Source organism: Zosterops lateralis, assembly GCF_965231275.1.
Source record: "Zosterops lateralis genome assembly, chromosome: 10".
Taxonomy (NCBI): Eukaryota; Metazoa; Chordata; class Aves; order Passeriformes; family Zosteropidae; genus Zosterops; species Zosterops lateralis.
In genome coordinates this window covers 12,949,117-12,970,671 of record NC_139770.1, presented here as the reverse complement: position 1 = coordinate 12,970,671, position 21,555 = coordinate 12,949,117, and the positions used below count along the sequence as shown (strand labels likewise).

General features: G+C 37.6%; 1 protein-coding gene across 1 annotated transcript; it reads left to right on the top strand.

The window, feature by feature from the left end:
• Positions 1-1,803: 1,803 nt before the first annotated feature.
• Positions 1,804-21,301, top strand: CPB1 (carboxypeptidase B1; the record flags this gene model as incomplete). Its single annotated transcript, XM_083868256.1, has 11 exons — positions 1,804-1,874; positions 1,960-2,035; positions 3,692-3,816; positions 6,128-6,227; positions 6,795-6,896; positions 8,165-8,266; positions 10,545-10,655; positions 10,734-10,824; positions 11,536-11,738; positions 19,782-19,866; positions 21,114-21,301. The coding sequence occupies 11 exons, from the start codon at positions 1,804-1,806 to the stop codon at positions 21,299-21,301; spliced, it is 1,254 nt and encodes a 417-aa protein (XP_083724382.1).
• Positions 21,302-21,555: the final 254 nt, after the last annotated feature.

Genomic DNA, 21,555 nt, shown 5'->3' with positions numbered 1-21,555 from the left:
AAAAACTTAAACATAAACCCAAAAAAACCCCATCATCTCCAACTGCATGAATAAGGAAGCCATTTATTAAAAGTGAACTCCAACTTTGAAATCTGGCAATTTCTATTTCCAAAATGCTTCACAACCACAAATTATGACATCTGCAAACTGTTTAACTACTTCTTGTGATCATTTATTCATTGCAAGATCTGTGCTTGATCATCTCCACATTGTTGTTTTTGCAATTTTCTTTATGGGATCAGACCCTTTTGTCTGATACCAATATCCATAACAAGGATCTCATCATCATCATCATAAAATTAAAACTTCTGAAGACTAGGGAGTATTGTTTTGACACTGTTAGAACAGCTCCTGATGTCATCTGTCTTCAGAGGCTTATCTCAATAAGATTATTACTGGACAAGGGCTTGCAGTGCTACAAATTAGGCTATTAATTGCAACCTAAGATTAAATCCTATAATTTGGTAAAGACAGTTTTCTATAAGTAGGCCCAGTAGATTTTTTGACTCTGCTTTTAGGAAATTATTAATTATGGGTCATATTGATAAGCATGAACTGTGCATGGATTTTAAAATATATTTCTAGCTATTCTGTATCTAAAGCTGTTTTAGTGAGCTGACTCCAAAAAACCTCATAAAAAATTAAGTTTCAAGTCTGATGCCACATTCATTCTTAAAATGCTCAAAGACAATTCAAATTTCTATAACCTGAAACTGTAACTACATATCTTAATCTGAGATGAATTATATTATTTTTCAAATAAATTTTCACATATTACGTAATACTCATATATGTAGAGATTATCTGTGTCTGAACTCCTTTAATTTGCCTGGTTACTTAGGCATAACAGGAGACAGAACTGAGTCTGTAAATTCCATTTTTTATTTATTTGTACACTGATTCATTTAGAGGCTCCCTGTCGAAAACATCAGTCACATCAGGACACAACATCAACAGACAATTAATGTTGCATTCAATGCCAAGTACTCGTTAATGAAAACTAAACAGATGCAAGTGCACTGATGTAAACAACACCACTGTTCTTCAGAGTAGGCACAACATGAAAGTTAAAGATAGAAATGCTTTTGTGTAACTACAGTCCATTTGATCTTCTTAGTAAATTCCACAGTATTGCTTAACCTGTAGGATGTTTACACATGATGAAATTAAAGAATGTGCAAGAATCAGCAGCTGTATTACATGGAGTGTGTGTGCAACCCTACTGCTACTAGAAATTTCTGCTCTTTCAGTTCTGCAGACTCCTGACTTAAATTTCAGTGAAGTGAGGAAAGAACCAGTTCACTACTTTCCTTCTCTGCTGGGAAAATAAAAGCTAATTGGTATAAATCCTAATTGGTAGATTCCTCTTTGGCAAAAATATGTCAAATTCAAACCTATATTATTCAGGAAGAGGAACATTGTGATTAAGACCAGGCACACTGCAACAATATCTGATGGACATCTACCATTACACAAAGTAAAAAAAATATATTATAAAGTTTGTACTTCAGCAACTAGCTTATCAAAAACAAATCTAAATTTCATGATACATGAAAATAACAAAGTAAATTAAATTCACTTTGTTATTTCAAGAGTTTATCCCGCTCAAAAGACAAGATTCTTTAGCCAGCCCCTTGTGGGACTTTCAGCTGTTTTCACAGGTGTGGAGGAAAACACAGACTACAAATAGTACGCAAATAATACAAGGCCAAGGGTGGGTTGTTCTGGTGTATAATTAATAAAAAGAAGGACAAAACAAACTATAAAAGCAGCAGAAAAATAACAGAAAACCTGTTTGGAAAAATGTGGGCACTCTTGGTTCTCCTAGGTGCTGCATCTGCTTCTGCTCACCTGCAGGATCTTTCCTTTGATGGGTAAGAACAGACCCATCTGTGATTTCTACTGCATGATCAAAAGGCTTTCAACTCTTTCAAATCAACTCTTTTTCTCCTCTTACAGGCAGAAGGTGTTTCGTGTGCTTCCACAGAATGATGAGCAGGTGGAAATCCTCAATTTCCTTGCCAGCATCATGGAGGTAAAGGACTTGGGGAAGTGGTTATATTGTAGTTGAAAGTTGAAAATTGAAAATTTCTCCTTTTGTTCAAATAACAATTTTTATTTTTAATTGTGCTACTGCATTAAAGACCTAATCTTGATTTCATTCAAATCAGCTGTATTGATTCTTCAGAAGGAATAGGACAAGCTGATAAAGCCAGAGCTATACAAAACATTCAAATACCTTCCAAGAAACTCTGATTTACCCAGTCTGAATATCAAAGTGCCCATCAGAATTTATTAATAGGATAAATAAATCTTAAATGCTGTATTTAGAGTGGGGTGCTTTCAAGAATGTATTAGATAAATCATGGAAATTCCAACTAGCATAACTTTTACCATAACAGGTGAAACATTTTCCTCATGTAAATAATCTAAAAATTTATAATCCCAGCAAAATGAATTTTCCTTTGGCCTCTAGTCACTCATGTCATCTTTTCTTCTTTGACTTTCCTTTAAAGCTTCCTTTCTCTCTAAGCTGCATGTTTCTCACTGACCTTGATGTAGATAAATGATGACACAATGACAGGATGAAAAACAATAAAGACAGCAAATGTGTTTTCAATATTTCTGTTTAGCTTTGATGTTGTAAAATAGCTGTTGGTGAAAAAGACACCATTAGCTGTAGGATGAAAGGATGATATTTTTAATGAAGTACAGATGTGGAGACCCGTCATCAACAGGCTAGTACAGCATGCTGGAACAGTTTTCTGTAGAAGAACATGCTATTGGAATGATGCTGCCAATATTAACAAAATTAATACATACCATGCTTGCTTTAAAGTGTGAACTATCAAAGGATTGTTTGTTTTCTTTTTCTTTTAAGAAAAGATCCCTGAAATACCACTGCTATACAAAGCAGTCAGTCAGGACTGATGTAATTGTATATTTATCACCTCACTCAATGTCACACAATTCATTAATAACCAGCCCAAATTTCTTTTACCTTCATGAGATGAAAGGGTGAAAAGGCATCAGACTGGCAAATCAGCTTTGTTTCCATTGGCCTTCAACAGGGCACTAAATCCAGAGGCCTGAATGCTTACCTCAGCAAAAATAATTGAAGTAGTAATAACACTGTTTTTTGTCCACTTTGAATGAAACATCTTCAAAGGTACAGGTTCCTCATATAAATTTTAGCAATCTCTTTTAAAAGCACTCATACAGTCAACAGTCTTTTTCAGCTGATTTATGTAAAATATTCATACAGTTCACCTCTGATATTGACTTTATTTCTCTTTAACATTTGTATTCAAAAACCTGAGCAAAAAAATGAAAGATTCTGTAAAAACAAAAGAAGTTGTAAATATAGTTATAATATTCACAATTCTGTATGAATGCAGATGCTGGAGAATTCTTGACATTTGTGAAATTGTTACTGTCATCTCCAGAATTCTGCCATATAAAATGCAGGGTCTAAGAAAATCTTAATCGATTTCCAGTTAAACTTCCAGGAATTTAGGTTGATACTTGTGGGAAGCAATGCTGAATCAGTGTGACAGGATAGGCATGAAATTCATTATATTGATCACAACCTCACCAGCACATATACACCAATCTAAAAATCACAGCCTCATGTATTTATTTATTTATTTGGTTGGTTGGTTTTTTGTGTAATTGTTTGGTCTTCTTTCAGGTTGACTTTTGGCAGCCAGACTCTGTCACACTGGTAAGGCCAAAAATGCAAGTTGATTTCCGAGTTGATGCTGAGAAGTCTTTTAATGTTGAAGATCTTTTGAAAGAAAGTGGAATGGAGTATCAGTAAGTTTGTTCTCACTTCTGTACTTTCAATGGAAGGGTACTAAATGCCATAGAAGATGTGTTTGAGCTTTTCATATTGGTCAACTGATTTTCCTGTCACAAACTTCATCCCTCCTGTGGATGCGTCTACTGGGTTCAGCTTTCCTATGACAGTTCAAATGGACTGTAACTACTCTGCATTGAAGGGGTGAGATGAAATGTTGATAGAGGGAAGATACAGGAAGCAGAGATGCAGTACCAGAAATTTCCTGGGGTGAAAGCTCACTGCAATACATAACGCTGGACTACGGAGTGGGGAAAGAAATATTTCCTATTACAGAAAAAATGCAGCAAAGGTCTAGAAAGAGGCAGAAAATGCACCAGATGAGGGAAATGAACAGGGAACGGAAGCCAGAAAATAAAATGGTGAGCCCCAAGGGCTGCTGTGAGCAGGCCCCCACTGAATTACAGAACAATAGCTAGAGGGCCAAAAAACCCCAGCATGGGACAGACAGAAGATAGCTGCCAGGTGAAGGGCCAAGGAAGCATAGAAAACAGATTCCCAGGACAGCCTTGGCCTGACTGAAGTCATGTAGCTGATCCATGGCAAGGATGTCTCCAAAGAGAGAGCTGACCCAATATGACTGCAGCACAAGTGGAGTTAGCAGAGCACACTGCCACATTACACATCACTGGGAACAGAAGCACTGTAGTGAGTAGCACTAATGGAAAAATAAGGAGAATGACGAGTTTCCTAGTCCTGTTCTTTACTTCATATCTTCCAATCACTGTGTAATCATTAACTGAGGATGAGAAATTGACTTCGAGCTGGAGTGGAGTGGGGTTGTCTCTCTTAATTACTCCTTTCACTTCACTTAAGCATTGCAAAATGGCTCAGCCCAGCTTTTACATGTAATATATGGTCTGTCAACATCATGTACTGAGACACTGAAAATCAGTAGTATTTGATCAAGTTTTTGTTATTTCATTTGCCTGAGTGTAGAGTTTTTGCCTCTCAGCTCCACTGTCATTGCTACTAGACCAAACTTCTTCATTGGACATCACAGAGTTCTCAGGATAACTTTCATGATCTGCTAAATCCAAAGTTAATCCATCCTTAAATTTACTGACATCATGTCAATTGTGTCTGATTTGTATGCCTCTGCAGGAACAGAATCTAAAAACACTCTAGAATAAATGGTTTTCAGTAATCCCACAGTGCACATACAGCACAGGACTCCTGTTTCAGTGGAATTTCCTCTTTAGCAAAGGAGTTACTCTACATGTGTTAGTTTTCCTATAATATTCATGAACTGCCTCAGGTCCATGCACAAATCTTTTGATTACAACTAAAGGCCAGAATGTCTGGAAGCTGTCCCTGACAAACTTGAGTGGATCGTCCTTGCGACAACCCAAGCTGTTACAATTCTTTTGAAGTGCAGCTGCAGTGCCGTGACATGTCACTTGCAATGTTTGTACTGAAGGCTGCTGGTGCCTCACAAACTGGCCTCCTGTTCCTCTATCCAAATCACAAATGATCAAGGACATACCCTGGATGAATAAAATTTGTAAGAGTTTTAAGACAGATGCTGGAAAAACAAGAGGACTTCATTTTTTGATAGACAAGGTTGAAATGTAAGCAAAAGGTCCTCAAGAGCATGCTCAGTGATAAGTTGTGCCTTTGTGTCAGCCCCAGGGAAAAAGGAACAGGAGAGATCCAACCAATCCAGACAGGATGTTGAGGGGGTTTTGCAATTGTTTGTTCTATTAAATAGCTCACCTCACATGCAATAAAGTGCTTGAAGGATGGATAATGTCACCTGCAACAGAGCTGTAAAACCACATCTAATTTTGGAAGCTTGGTTTGACAGAGAATTTCATCAGGAAAACATCTCTGAGTTGCTGCCTGGTTTTGAAACATTGCTGCAGCCTAACTCTCCTCCAGGGCCAAAAGTTCAAGAGGCCATTTTCCTATTGAGGCAGAAGCAACTGGCAACCTAAGATCAGCCTAGAGCTCATTTTCAGATTAGACACACTCTGTCTCAGCATTGCCATTTTTCTGAAATCAAACTGTTGCCACGCTGGAGGTTTGTTATTATGGGAGTGAGGCAGGTGCTAATCGGCAGGAGCCTATTGCTCCCTGGTCCTTCTGGTGGCAAGATTGAGGCAGGACATAGCTGAAACTTGAAACCAAGATATCTTATTTTCAACCTGCCTACCTTTCCTTTCACAATCTATGCAGCCCAAATGCTGGGCAGACCTTGAAGTGTCTTACTTGCCTGCTGAACCGCTATATGTTTCTCTTCACATTTTTTATGGTGCCTTCTTGCAGAGTTCTGATTGACAATGTGCAGGCTGCAATGGATGCCCAGTTTGACAGCAAAGCTCGTACTTCTGGCCACAGCTATGAGAAGTACAACAACTGGGACACGGTAAAGTCTACAACATTTACCACATTATCAGCTTGGTACCTTAGCTTCTGTAGTCAAAGTCCTTCCAGCCTTCTTCCCTTTTCCTCTTCTGCTACATCCAGTGGTATGATAATGCCTCCAAAATCTCCTTCCTCTTCATGACTGAGCTAGTTTGTGTAACCTACACTTATTTCCTCTACTTCTGCTCCCAATGCTGCAAAGAGCCTCTGGCAGAAATCTAATGACCAGGCTGAGATGCTTCACTATTAATTTCCTCTTTCCTTTTCACTACTTCTCCCATCTCCTCTGCTAAACAATTCAATTCCATTCCCTGCCTCAATTCTAGCTCTTTATGTCCAACCAACCCTTCCTCCTTTTCTCACAACTATGCTCATTTTTCCTAACATGTAATCATGGCCACGTTAGTCTTCACATCTTTGCAGAGGCTCTTTGGAAATCTACAAATTGTATTAAATATTAGGCCACGTTAGATGCCCAGAAAGACTGTTCTGACTTGAAGTCTGCAAATTAATCAGTCTAGACCTGAGAAACAGAGACATCAATAGATTTAACCTCTTTATTAAACAGATTGCTGCTTGGACTGCTGATATTGCTGCTCAGAACCCAGACCTTATCTCTCGTAGTGTAATTGGGGAAACATATGAAGGACGGCCAATGTACCTTCTCAAAGTAAGTGCCTTGATTTCTTCGTGCCAGACCCTTCCCTTATTAACCTCTGCAAGATCACGATGTCTAGTAAAACACCAATGATACTAACAAAGTGTCTAAAGTAATAGACATTTTGCAGAAAAACTAATATATTTTGTTTACTACTACTATGATTTTTTAAAAAATATATTTTAAGGGGGCATAATGAATTATTAGAAGTCCAGACAAAAATTCAATCACACTACTGAGAGCTATTTGAATGGTCATCTACCTTTACATTCTCTCCATCTGTTGTTTGTAAACCCATTTGCTCTAAAAACATCTATAAATGTCAGTCTCTACCAACAGGAAATAAATTTCTGTCTTCACCATATATAAATTTGAGCTGATTTTGACATGGCTAGAGTTAATTTTGTTTTCAGTAGCTTGTATGTGGCTGCTTTGGATTCATGCTGATTTGGAAACAGTGTTGAGAATTCAGGGATATTTTATTTACTGTTGGGCAGTGATTACACAGAGCCAAGGCCTTTCCTGCTTCTCACACCACAGCCAGGGCAACGGCACCTGGGAGGGGACACAGCTGGGACAGCTGGCCCCAAGTGACCCAGGGGATATCCCAAACCACATGGCTCACACTTAGTGATAAACTAGGGGAAAGGTGGGTCAGGGCCACTGCATAGGGACTGGCTGGGCAATTCCTTACATTTGCATCACTTGCCTTTCTTGGGGTTTATTTCTTTGGTTTTTGTTATTTTCCTTTACGTCTTTATCATTATTATTATTATTATTCATTAAACTATGCTTATCTTGGCCTACAGGTTTGCTCTGAATGAGCTGCTGGGTTTTGCTCAGTTGTCAGCTGGGTTTAAACCACTGAGGTTTGGGGTTTTTTTCATAATCTTATGAATTAATAAGGCAACAATTTAAATAGAGGTGAAAGAATAAGGAGTACTTACCGCAAAATGCACAAGTATTTACAATAATATTCAAACATTCAAGATAAACTTTTAGAGACACTACAGGAAATAAATCAACAGTGCAAAGTAATCAAATAACTGGGAGAAGCTTACCTACATTAATAAAAATGAAATTATTAAGAGTATTTTTTTAACTTGAATATCATGGTCAGCTACAGTTGGGAGCACTCCATAGATTTCCATTTAAACAAAGAATGCTATATTTGTATAAAGGTTGACTTTTTAGGTCAGCAAGCTGACTGAATTGTTCTGCACACGATTTATTTTGTTCAAGCCCTGGGATGTTGTTTTTGTTTGATTTTTTTTTCCTAGTTGGGAAAAAGTGGTCAAAATAAGAAAGCCATCTTTATGGATTGTGGTTTCCACGCAAGAGAGTGGATCAGCCCTGCTTTCTGCCAGTGGTTCGTGAAAGAGGTCAGTAAGCTTAATGATGAAAAAATATTTTACAAAATGCAACTCTGTTTAAGAAAACCTTAAATGAGCAGAAAAAGCTCAGGCCACTGCCTTTTCCCCTCTCTGTGTCTGTTCATGCCTTCTTCTCACCTCAGAGGCTTAAGGTGTAACTACTTAAACCACATCTTTGTGCTTGGACCTGTAATCTTTCAGCAGCTTAAGACAACCTGAAACATGTCCAAGAGGTACTAACAACCACAACAGTTGCTCCGTTTGTAAATTCATTTTTGCACCTGTAGTCAGAGAAAGGTGAGAGAAAAACAAATAACTGTAGTAACACTATAAACATATCCATGTGCTGTACACAAATATAAGGAATAAGAAATTTCAGGGGCACATTAGAGGGCACCAGAATGCATTTCAGAACAGTTGACTTGCTACACTGCCAGGTGGTGGATTCCTTGCAACCAGCTTTATTCAGTAAGGCAACAGAGAGGATGAAACCTACCCTCAGCTCAGCACTGAGGAAATGTACCCAAGAAAGGAGGAAAACTATAAATGAAGCTCCCTAAGTTCCACTCAGGAAGAGGGAAATGCATATACATCCCTTCGAGCTGCCACCTCAGGCTCTACAGAAAGGTGGTAAAATATGAAACCATATTCAAGGAAGAGCTGCACAGATGAAAGTAGCTTCACTTCAGTCTGGGATACTTTAGGTCTTGAATTAAACAATTTCATGTCCTTTATATTTTATTTCTCACCACCAATATAAAGCATGGGGGCTATCCAATGCTGCACAGTCATCTTCACAGAGACAGGTATATTACCCCTCAGATGGGGGAGATCAACTCAGCAGAGCAACTTACTAACTGAATCTGAAATTTTGTGGTAACTTCTGTTAGAAGATTAAAAACAAAACACAAACAAAACCAATAATCCAAAATAATAAATAAAACCACACCAGAAGCAGCAGCTGAAATTTAAAACCCAACTAAAGGAAAGCAAATATACGTGAGCCAGCCATGCTGGCAGAGGCCTTGGTGGCAAGTATAATCTCACTCTTATCAGACAGGCATGCAGTTTTGTGTAGGGAGCAGTGGAAATTGGAAGTGACATTTCAGTGGAGTCAATGGGAATATGATTTCATTAGTGCCTAATAAGGCTGCAGACAGTATGTGGTACCATTTTTCTCTCAGCAATTCACGTCACTGCAGCTGTCATTTTCACTGTCTGGTCACTTAATTCATGGGTGTACCTGACACCAGCAGTGCCTCTGCTCAGTGTGTCCATAGGCAGAAGTGCTTCAAAAGTGCAGACCTCTGAGCATCATCAGAATTTCACTTGGGATTGCTTCTAGACATAAAAGTAAAAAAAATAGAGAAAAACATGAGCAAGGTGGTTTCTTATAGGTATCTCAAAAAAGAACACAGACAGCAACAACAAAAAAACCAAAACCAGCATAAAACAAAACCCAGGAAAAATAATTTCAAGTGATCTGAAACTGCTTTTCTAGATTTTATATCCCACCCTCCTACTTGTCAGTTACAGGACAAAAACTGCCTTTTCCATTGCATTGCCACCTGTGTTGCCCTTTATGGCTGTGTAAACAAAATATGGGTGCAACACACTTGGAGCAAATTTCCATGATCACTGTATGGTCTCTTAACACTGATCTGTGAACAAGCATAGCAAGTGCCAGACCATGAACAATCAAGGTATAGAGGATATTGCAGGAGTTCCTGTTTGTTATTCAATATCTGTGTCTGGAAAAGTGCATGGAAAAATCTGTCTCCCTGTCAATAAATGCATCCACAAAATTATGATTAGAAATGTGATAGCATGCTACTTTAAAATATTCTCTATAATTCTGGTTGTTGATGTTTCTGCACAACAGATACAAAAAATGGAAATCATGATTTTTCATTCTCACATAAATTAAACTCAAATCTTTAAGGTCTTAGGATGTAGGAATATATATGGACAACAAAATTGTTCTGCCTGTAATCAAGCAGCTGGTAGATGGAAATCTCTTTCCAGTGATTTGTTAGCCTGTTCAAAACCAACATTCCTTCATCTTATATTTATCTAGCAGTATAAGATGGTTTTCTAACAACAGTGTGGTTTGAGGGGCAAATCTAAGCACATGTAATAACACAAGGATGCCAATATCATGTGCTGGAGTGACCTGGATGACTTTTTCCTACCACATTCATTAATTCCTGACCCAGGCCTTTAGATGTGCGCAGGAGATACACACCTATCAAGGCATCATCATCTTTTTCTACTTTTCTCCGAGTAGGCTGTGGAGACCTATGGAAAAGATACTGTCCTGACCACACTTCTCGACAAGCTGGATTTCTATGTTCTGCCTGTTGTTAACATTGATGGTTATGTTTACACTTGGACAAATGTAAGTACATTCTTCTTTCTTACTGTTGGAGAAATCAACTGTCAGAACTTTTAGTTCTCATCTATGGTTCTGTTACAGGACCGCATGTGGAGAAAGACCCGCTCTAAAAATGCCGGGACCACTTGCCGTGGGACAGATCCCAACAGGAATTTGGATGCTGGCTGGTGCAGTAAGTGTCTCCTAACAAGAACTGCAAGTAATTACACACAAGTGAAAAAGCCAATATACTTAATTATGGATTTCCCCTACCTGATGGTCCAGGTAGGGGAAATCCACTCAGTTTGAGTGAAGCATTGTAGAGCAGCTTGTGTTTAATTTTAGAGCAGTTTTGGGAAAAAAAGCCAAACTTTGGCTAGTAGCATCATCAGTAAGGCTACTTCTATGAACATACCTGCACACACACATGCATATATATATTTATATTTATATTTATACACATTTATTCACATATATACAGACACACACATGGCTATGAGTTCAGAACAGAAACCAAAGGGGTTCACTTTCATGAAATGAGGTCCCTTTCGAGTGGTTTCCATTTCTCTGTTCCATGGAAGTGCCTTAGAAATGGAGAAAATATGCAAGGAGAAGACAGTTAAGTACTGAAGCAAATCAATATGCCAAAATATTCCCTTAATATAGGGCTTTGCATCCATATTCATGTTCTTCCAACTATGCACACTGTAAAGGCAACATTTATTCATTGCTATGGGATGTTTCCCAGCATCTTAAATATGCCATAAAATAATCCCTCCTCCAATACGGCATGTGTATTAGCAGGATTTCCAAGGTTTACCTACACCTACAAAATAGTGTAACATGACTCTCCTAACAATCTACTTCTTCATTAAGTACTCATTAAATTCACCTTTCTTCTCAGCTCTTGGGGCCTCAAGTTCCCCCTGTGCTTCCACTTACTGTGGTTCTGCACCTGAGTCTGAAAAGGAGACCAAGGCTTTGGCTGATTTTATTCGTGAACATCTTTCTACAATCAAGGCATACTTGACAATTCACTCCTATTCCCAGCTTCTGCTGTTTCCTTACTCGTACACTTACAATTTGCCATCGAATTACCAGGAACTGGTAAGTCTCTTTGTCATTTTGACTTAATGACAAGAATAAGCAAAAATCGTCACTTGCTACTTAGGTCCCTTTAACTTCAAGCAGTTTCTTTAACATCTGGAAAGAATCTGTGTGGCCAGTTTTTGAAAATATTTAGTCTTAGCAAGAACAAGGAAAACCATGTTGGTTTCACGATAGCTCAAGCACAGGATAAACTTCAGACCCTTTTTTAATTTCCATGTGAACAATGGATTTGACACAATGTCAGTTCTGCCTTCCAGTCATGCCATCCAGAAATCCACTCTGCTGTGCAGCACTGCCTCTTGCTGACTCCAGAGGCTGCTGTATATACCTTTAATATTTTACATAAAAACACTATGGCCTGTAAGCCAAGCTAGCAGCTTGACAGATTGTAATAACTATGAAATAACTTAACTGATATCAACAGCAGGCAAAGATCTCTCTCTACCACTTTCGACTGAACCTTAGTTCTTGCTGAAGTAAAATGGTGAAACTCCTGTGGGTACAGGGTCAAGACAATGAGGTAGTTCTTGACAAAAGTATAATTGAAAACAGATGCAAAAGATGTAAAAAGTTTCAGTTTTGAGACCTTCCCCAAGAGGCTTGGATTTAAACACAAATATTTTATTTAGAAGAAGAGAGGATGAACGTGGTATTTTAAAGGACAATTCCTTTTTTATCAGTTCTAGAGAAAAGCCACACTCTAATGCCATTAAAGAAAGACTTTTTTTTTTTTTTTTTGATCCTTAAAAAGAGATAGAGAGTTTAGAACTATTAAATGTGTATAAAAGCTGTAAACATTTCATAGCCCAAGAATCAACAATCATGAATAATAAAATTACTTCAGTTCTCTGGCAATTAGTATCTGTTGGCAGGGAAAATAACACAGCAAGACAAAACAAACACATTTTGATTCCCCTTCTTTCCTCGATGCTGCCAAAAGTCCAAGGCAACAACAATGTGCTTTGCTCTGCTGTGCAGGTTTGACAGATTTATGAGTGCTCCCAAATACATGTCTTGGTTCTGAACACAAATACGAACTGGAGCCAAGAGTGAAGTTTCTTGTTAGATTTTTTTACAGCCTAAAAGAGAAGATTAAATTAAAATGAAGATTTTGTTTTCTTAATTTCTATTCCAGGAATTTTTTAATTGAAATTATTTCAGGGAGTGGTAGTAATGGCTTGCCTTCATTTTTTACAAAAGCTTCATAATTCACAGATTACAGTTCAATCTAAACTAATAAACAGCAGTAAACACATGAAGCTGCTTTGTTGTCAAGATCACAAAGTTCTTATTTGTCAAAAATTTGCACGAAATTCTGCCCTCATTTTTTGAATGAAGAGCAAATGTGATGAAATGTAACTAAAGTACAGTGTTTCTCACAGTATTAAATGGAAAAAGTACACTGACAACTCATTACTTAAAAACTCCTTAGCAGTAAGAAAGAACCTATGTGCTCTGCTAGGTTTTAAAATTCTTAAATTAAAATTTAACATTGTCACCGTTCTATTCTAATACACAGTAAAATTTAAACTCCTCTTTCCTGCCATAGAAAACAAGTCTGTTGTTACCACAGAGCATAAAAATTAAATTTCTCAGGAATACAGGACAGATATTCCTCTTCAGACATTGGATTTCACTTTGTATATTAGTCTATCCAATATCACTTTATCCTATATTTTAAATCAGTCACACTGATACCAGATAGAGTTCCATTATATTCTTTTACAGAGCAAGCACAAATCTCATTACCAGGACAAAGTGACCTTATGAGCACTTTCCACATCTTAATTGAGGGAAATTATTTCCTCTGTTGATGATCCCAACAGAGACAGCAGGATCATAGAGGTGTTCAACCTGTGCAGTATCTGATTTTTTGCATGGGAAGACTGTTGCCAAAAGTCCCCTTGGACAATGAGACCAGAGTATCACCCAACCAACATTACCTGTAGCTGAGATAATTAAACAGAAAGGACCTTATGCACTCCAATGTCAGTGAATTAAACACAAAAATTGACTTCCACAGGCTGTGGCTGTGGGTCAGGTTCACAAGTGCAGTTTTTGCGTTAGTTCAAATAACTAAGATACATTCATTTAAGCTGTGATTAAAGACAATTTAACATTTTCAGTAAACAACTATACTGGCTTGAGACAGGGTAACTACAAAAAGAGGAATTACTTTATATGCCAATTGCTGTGTTTAATGTCTACAAGCTCTGTCTAAATTTGGAATTTGGAGAAATGCTGAAGAATGAGAATTTTTACTTTAAACAGATATTTTTCTGGCAAATAAAAGAATCATAAATCATTCTTTAAATGAAGAAGCAAAATTTATAGTGCCATTATCTTATCTTAGATGTTATTTTTACCCTGACAGATCTAATAAATTAAAGGAAATATAGCTGCAATTTCTTATCTCCTTCAGTGAGCAACTAGACATGTGTTTAAACAAAACCTCGCATGTCTGCTTCTAATTAATAACATTTTGTTCCATTGTATTTAATTAAAAGTAACATAATGCCATGGGGCTTACTTGCATTCCAGTGTCCAAGATACAGAGGAGTGCAAAAATTGAGTAAGCTGAGATTAAGGACATTAAGTTTGCAGAAGAGAAAGGTCCAGAGAATGCCTGTACCTTCCTTCCCTGAACATGTAATGAACAGTGTGTCCTTGAGGCTCAAAAGACTTTTTCTGTTTGCAGCCTCAAGAAATCACCAGAAGGCCTAAAACTGTTTGGGTTTGTCAGGTAGAACAGGGGACTCTGAGAACCCCTTTATGTTCCACGGCATTGCTCAGAAAATCAGAACAACTCAACGTTGTTGTAACTTATTTAGAGCCAGGGATTAGAATGCCTTGTCTTGGGGTGCAAAATGTGATGAAAGTCACATATGTCCCTTCCTTACCACAGCTTCCCACTCTTCCCCTGAGATGCAAGAGGATCTGTGAGGTTATAAATCCCACAGCTCACAAGGATTTTCCCCAAATTTGTCTCCCTTTATTCAGGGTTGTTGTTTTGTCCCCCAACCTAGGAGTTGCACAAAACTTTCACTGTTATCCAAACAACAAAAATAAAACCCAAGACAGGAAAATCTAGGTCAGGAATTTCTCAGAAGTTACACAACATTCTTGTGATGACACTCTTAAAGAAATATGTCCTCTTTTTGGAGAATCATATTTTGTCTGCTCTTGGCTCATTCTTTACTATACCCTGGCGTATTGCCCTGAACACAGAATGCACACTTGAATCCCTCTCCTACAGGGAACAGGAACATTAGCTTTTCACAATAACAAAATATGCTTGGCAAGACCAGTATCTTTCCACACCCCAAAAAGACAATTTTCATCTTTATTTTACTATTCACATTTTTGTCCTGTTGTAATAAAGAACTATGTATTTAATCAGACTTTTCATAAACATTTCAGCCCATATTTTTTAATCACCTCATATATTTGCCTTAGCTTCCCGTTAGGTCACCCTATGCTTTTCTCATTTTCAGCAGACAAATCTAGCTTTATCAATTGTTTGTATTTGAATTGCCTCTTAACTGTAGCTTGAGAGAGCAGAGGAATGTGCATCTTGCCCTTCCTTCCTTTCCAGTTGAATTCCATCTCTCAGTTAAACTTAGCACCAAATACATGTGTGCAGCCAGCTCATACTCACTTATCAGATTAATGTAGGTGTGTTATTACAGTTTCACAGTCTGCAGAATATTACATTCCTTTACAACCCAAGATAATTCCAGTCAGTATTACTTGAACGCATACTGGCTGCATGGGTTGTTGTTTTTACTCACCAAAGTTAACCTTCCATATTGAGTCAGTCTAGCATTTCACTTCCTCTAGAGTGCTTAAAATAGACATATTAAAAAGTGGAGATATGCCCAGAGTCTGTGCAGCCTGCAAGAGTGAATTTCAAATGTATAGCATGACTGTGAGTATCAGTCTCATTATTTAACTTAGTGCCTGGTTGTGAAGTCCTGAATATGCTTAAGACATATGAAGACCTGTGGGTAAGAATTGTTAGCAAAAATTCTACCTCTAAGAGACTCAGACAAGTCAATGAGGAGCTGCAATCTGCTGCTGTTGTATCTGTGCTATTGCACAGATTGTATTAATGTGATTGTACTACTTGTTACAGTAAATATTGTTAAAGTCAACTGGGAAGCACAACAGGAAAGTGGTCAGCCAAGCAGTGCTTGAAATTGGCTTCACAGCTCCTCCACTGGGTTTACCAGAACAGAACTGTTCTGCACTGGCAGATTTCAAATTGTGAAAAGGATGTGTTTAGTAGCAGCATCTTCCAGATGAGGTTCATGTGTGAATCTGGCTGATAGACAAGAGTCTCCAACAGGTGTAGGGCTCAACTGAGTTGCAGTGGAAACCCTCTCACCAGGGACTGATTTCTTAAGCACTGTAGAAACTGTCACAGAAAAATAGGTTTGTAAAGAAAATGAATCATTCCACTGAAGTCGTTCCCTGGGCTCTTGGAGAACATGAGCAACAACAGAACAGTGAACTAAATTACACATCATCATGGACCCTTGAGAGGGGGAGTCTGTTTTAACTGGCGAAACAAGAAGGCTCAGAAGTTTCAATTCACTTGGCTAAAGATAACTTAGCAAATCCACATTTCAGACTTTCATTACAAACGAAGTTGAGGGTCCCTTTACTCAACAAGTATAGCATGCAAGACCAATGTGAAGGGAAAATACAGTTTTCAGCCTTGGGCAAATCAGTTTGCAGTCCAGTGAGGGAAGGGAGCAAGGGGTCCAGTCAAGCAGTCAAAAGACTTCTCCAGACTGGTCTCAGATTGAGAGGGCAAAGGGAGTGGTCCACAAACAGCAGCTGCATATCAACATCTGTGGAGTGTTTCTAAATGGCCACAGTTTGCTGGCAAATCCACCCTGATGACACAACAGTAAAATGTGGGAGATACTCCCATTAAAATTACCTATTAACACATAAAATATGCTTACCCTGATAATTTATCTTGTTAGTTCAAACTTCCAATGTCATGAGAAAGAGACCACATCTTTCATTAAAAGCTAATAACTGAAAAAAACCTAGGTTTGAAAATTGTAAATTATGTAAGATAATGATAACCGAGAACACAACTCTGCTGTCTCCCTGGCCCACACACTCTGTACACAAGATCAAGTGAAATATTGGTAATTGCAGTGTAAACACAGATGGGTGATGAGCACAGGAAACACCGCCTTCTGCTGAAATGACCAGCTCTGAGAGCTCAGCTGGTAGTCAGAAGCTGAAAAGCCATTTCTGCTCCCAGTTACAAGGTATTACTATGGAGTTATTTCTTTGACTGCAGAGCACCACTTGTTTCTCTGCTACTATAAATCTCAGCGAACTTTTCCTTGCAAAAGAGGGATTCTTAACAGTATAAAACCCCAAACAAACAAATTCCAAACAAATCACAACAATTCAGTTGAGCCCATTATGTCAAGAGATGCAGAAAATCATTGAACAACAAAGATAATGCTCAAAGGTCAGTAGGAAAACAATGGTTCACCTTGTAAATTATTCCAAATAATTTACAGGCTTGAAAACGCAAATTATTTCCACCCTTTTGGAAAATTTTGGGTATTGTTTATATGCCTCTGTATAGACCTCCCTATTATTTCCTTCTTATGGAGTGCTTCGAGTAATTGAGCTATTTAAAAAAAAAAACCAACATCACTAATGCATTTTCCTCATATTGTGTATTTATATTCACAAGTATTGACTTAATACATATTATTCCTAGTTTATATTATATTATTAAGAAATAACATTAGTTTCTATAAAGTTGAAATTTATTTTTCCACCTTTAAGTTTCAGGCTGTAAATCTATTAGGAAAGTAAATAATAGAGAGTCACTTTAACAAAAACAAAATTATATCAAAACTTCTGATAGAACTCCATTTCACGATGAAGTAATAAATGCTTAGGTATGTTTTTCACCTAGAGAGGGTCATTTAAAACACCACCTTTATCTCCAATCTGGAGAGCTTGAGGAAGCTGTTTATTTGGATTCTAGGCTCTAAGCAGCTGGAAATCTCAACTGCTCTTTCTACAAATCTCTGTTTTTACAACTTCCTGGCCAAAAATAAAAAAATCCCTTAGGTAAAAAGATTTCCTGACATACTTTTTTCTGGTATCTGTTCTGGTATGATTTAAAGCCGTCATTTGTCTGCTGGGTGGAACAAATGCCCTGGGTCAAACAGCCCCACAGAGCAGCTCTGCTGTTCTATTGTTCCTACTTTAGTTAACTAAAGCAACTACCAGTTACCAACAGGTCTGCCTATTGTACCAGACAATCTTTCCAAATTTTATTTCCATTTTGCATATATTTGAGGAGAGGAATAATCAGTTTACATTTAAAAATTTATTTGGTATTGAGAGAAGATTTGACTCAATCTCAGCTGCTGATTAAACATATATATTATAAACAACAGATGGCTGAAGAAAACATGGCATCAATAGCAGATAGCAGACTCCAACCTCTACAATTCCCTCAACATGTGTTAAAAATTATTATGGATTTTATAAAAATCAATTTGTTGAGGGATTAAAAAAGAAAGGAAAAAACACAAACCAAACAAAGAAAGACGACCATAGGAGAGAGCTCAGCTATTCCAATTGCTCTGGATCCAAGATTGTGAAATGCAGAGCAACAACATTCTTCCTTGCAATTACTTGTCTTTGTGCAATAGAGAGGCCAGAAACCAAAGCCCACATTCAGGCACAGTCAGTGTTATAGGTGGAAAGACAAGCTTCAAGCATGCTTTGGTCTGCCTTGTTTAAATATCTTCATATGCTAAAGGACCACAAATTCCTAGAGCAAACTCCCATAATTCTAAAATGTTCAAAACCAAATATTTGGGAATGGGGAAATGCAATTCTGCTAGAGAGTAGGCTGACAGTGATAATGCAAACATGTTGTGATGTTGTTTTTTAGAAGCTAAGTTCTCTCAGTTAACTAAAATTTTCTAAGTACATTGTCCAATATGCCTTTTTGAGTAATTCAGAAGAACACTTGAAGCATAAGGATGAACAGAGAATATTTTACAATATATCTTCCACTGGGAAGTAAGCCAGAGTGTAACCTACAGAGAAGCAAAGGGCTTGAGGAAATTCCTGGAATAGTAAGCCATTCAGCTGCAAGCTATAAAGAAATATACAGCAACCCATTGCTTATTCTTCTACTGAACATATGCTTTCAAAAATCATTCATATTTATCATCTGTTAGTAATAGTTTTCATGTTTTATTACCAACATGTTGTATAATGAAGAATTAGAAAAGCCATACATTCCAAAGAAAAGTCTGTAATTTTCCTTAATGCAAACATACAAAGCTTCATAGTACTATTGATGGGCCTGATCCAACCCTCACTGAACCAGTGGGAGTTGAAGGAGTCCCTCTGTGCACAGGAAATGAATTGAAATTATTGAGGCTACATATGGTTTCAGGGTAATTTATGCCTTTTTTGGCTGTTAATATTTATAAGACCTTAATCTGCTTCCACTTGTATCAATGTTCAACTCCCCTGACTGAATTTATAGCTGCACGAACAGAAGGAAAAGAAAGGCTATTGTATGTTTGCAATTTACTGTACCAAGTTATTACCATTCTCTAAGATTCTCTTATCTCTAAGTAAGTTTTTATTTAGCCTTGTACAAGCTTCTTCTAATTCTAGAAAGTGCTGTTACCTCTTGTCCCCTTATCTGTCCAAACCCTCCTGGACTGTACACCAGGCTGCAACAGACCATACACAGACTGGAGCACACTCCATTGAACTTTTGAGAACAAGTTCTTTGCTGACAAGCTCTTCTCACAACACCAGGACAAGCTGGGCCTTGTCAGCTACTGACGCCTAGTCATATTGAGAAGTCAACAACAGTTTTCAAATAAAAGCTTCTCAAATAAAAGCCATATAAACTGATGACTTTTCAGTTTATACAACAGTTTAATTGCCTAGATTCACTCAGAAGCTTCACTCAGAAGCTTCTGAAAATCTGCATTTATCATTCTTCTTTTCTTACAGAATTCCATAGCTAAAGCTGCTTCCAAAGAGCTGGCCAGTTTGCACAACACTAAATATACTTACGGTCCAGGAGCAAAAACAATCTGTAAGTATTGACCTAAATACACTGACAATCTATATTAAGTGCTGCTAGGACTATAAAATGCAGTTTTCTAGTGATTATTGTTCCTCTTTCTTAGTCCCCTTCTTTCTTCACATGCATATACTAAGAGGTATATATGGGACCTATCATTTCTAAATTATGGGATAATTTATTCCTTAGGGATCCCAGGAAGTGTGTGACCCCCTAGAAAGTGATGTAGTAAAATGTTTATGAATTTATGTGCATAGCACAAATTCATTAATCACATAAGCTTAGATTTAAACATAAAAAGTTTGACCTGAGATTTTTTGCATTTCTAGGATCTCCAACTCAAAAATTATTTGAATCCTTTGATTCCACTGTGTGATGTTAATCCTTCAACCCCTCTAGCAACACCAATTTCTTTTACTTTGCTTTACATTCTGAGACACATACTAATTACAATCCTATTTGTAATGACTAATTATTATACCCTTCTAGGGAACTCAGCTGTGGATATGGCTTTTGTAGTGCCAAAAGCCAAGTCGAGATTGCCAAATCTAGATTTATAGAACTTTAATATCTCCCATATTTAAGATCTCTTAATTTACTTAAATATGGAAGCTAATTTCTCCTGCCTGTTTCTCCTTCCTCAAATAGTTAACCACCCCCTCCCAAACATTTTTAAAAATAGTTTTTTTTCAATTTTTACAATATTTTTGGAGATGCTTCCTTTAGAAATGTGTTGGTGATGCTTGGCAATTCTGGAGGCTCCTTCCTTAGAAAAAGAGACCATTTTTATTGTACCGGCTACCGAAAATGGAGAGTACTTTTTGTCCAGCAGAAAAAGATGGAGCTGAAATCCCAGATACACAGTTCTTTCCCATCTCTGTGAACCTCAAAAAGCCATCCAGTGAGAGAGTATTTGCTTCTGATACCAAGTGGTTTTTAACACCCCCATGCAACCATGCCATTTTCCTGTTCCATAGACATTTCTCCCATGGTTTCCCCAAAATAGTGACAAGGAGGGAGCAGTTTAGATTGTTTACATCTGCTTGCACAAGTCAGCTGGACCAAAGCTCATAAATGGCCTAAAATCACAGCAGCTTTCCCATGAGCAGGATAAATCAATCAATTCACTGAAAATTTCTTTTTATCTGTCCTTTCTACATTCCTGGCTATATGACTTGACTCATTTGTTTGATGTATTTCTCATTTGATGTGTAGCCACTCTTTCCCAGTTAAGCTTTATTTAATTTCTTTACCAACAGACCCTGCTGCAGGGGGCTCTGATGACTGGGCTTATGACCAAGGTATCAAGTACTCTTTCACTTTTGAGCTCCGGGACACCGGGAGATACGGTTTCCTTCTCCCTGAATCCCAGATAAAGCCAACCTGTGAAGAGACTTTACTTGCTATTAAGTATATTGCCAACTATGTCCTTGAGCACTTGTATTAGAATGGAGTTCTAAAAACTATTAAAGTAGACTTTATGCAAAAATGCCTTCCTTTTTTTTCTTCCCTAAAAATTACATCTGTATTTCTTTATACTTATGGTTCTTAGTCATATTCTTAGTCTATTACAGGTCACTAGAACTACAAGTTTTTCAAGAGAAATTTTAGAAATTCAAGCGAAATAAAACATTTTTATTAAGGCAACTGATATAGTTGGGGGGTTGAAAAAGAAGGAGCACAAGATTAATCAACCTAAGG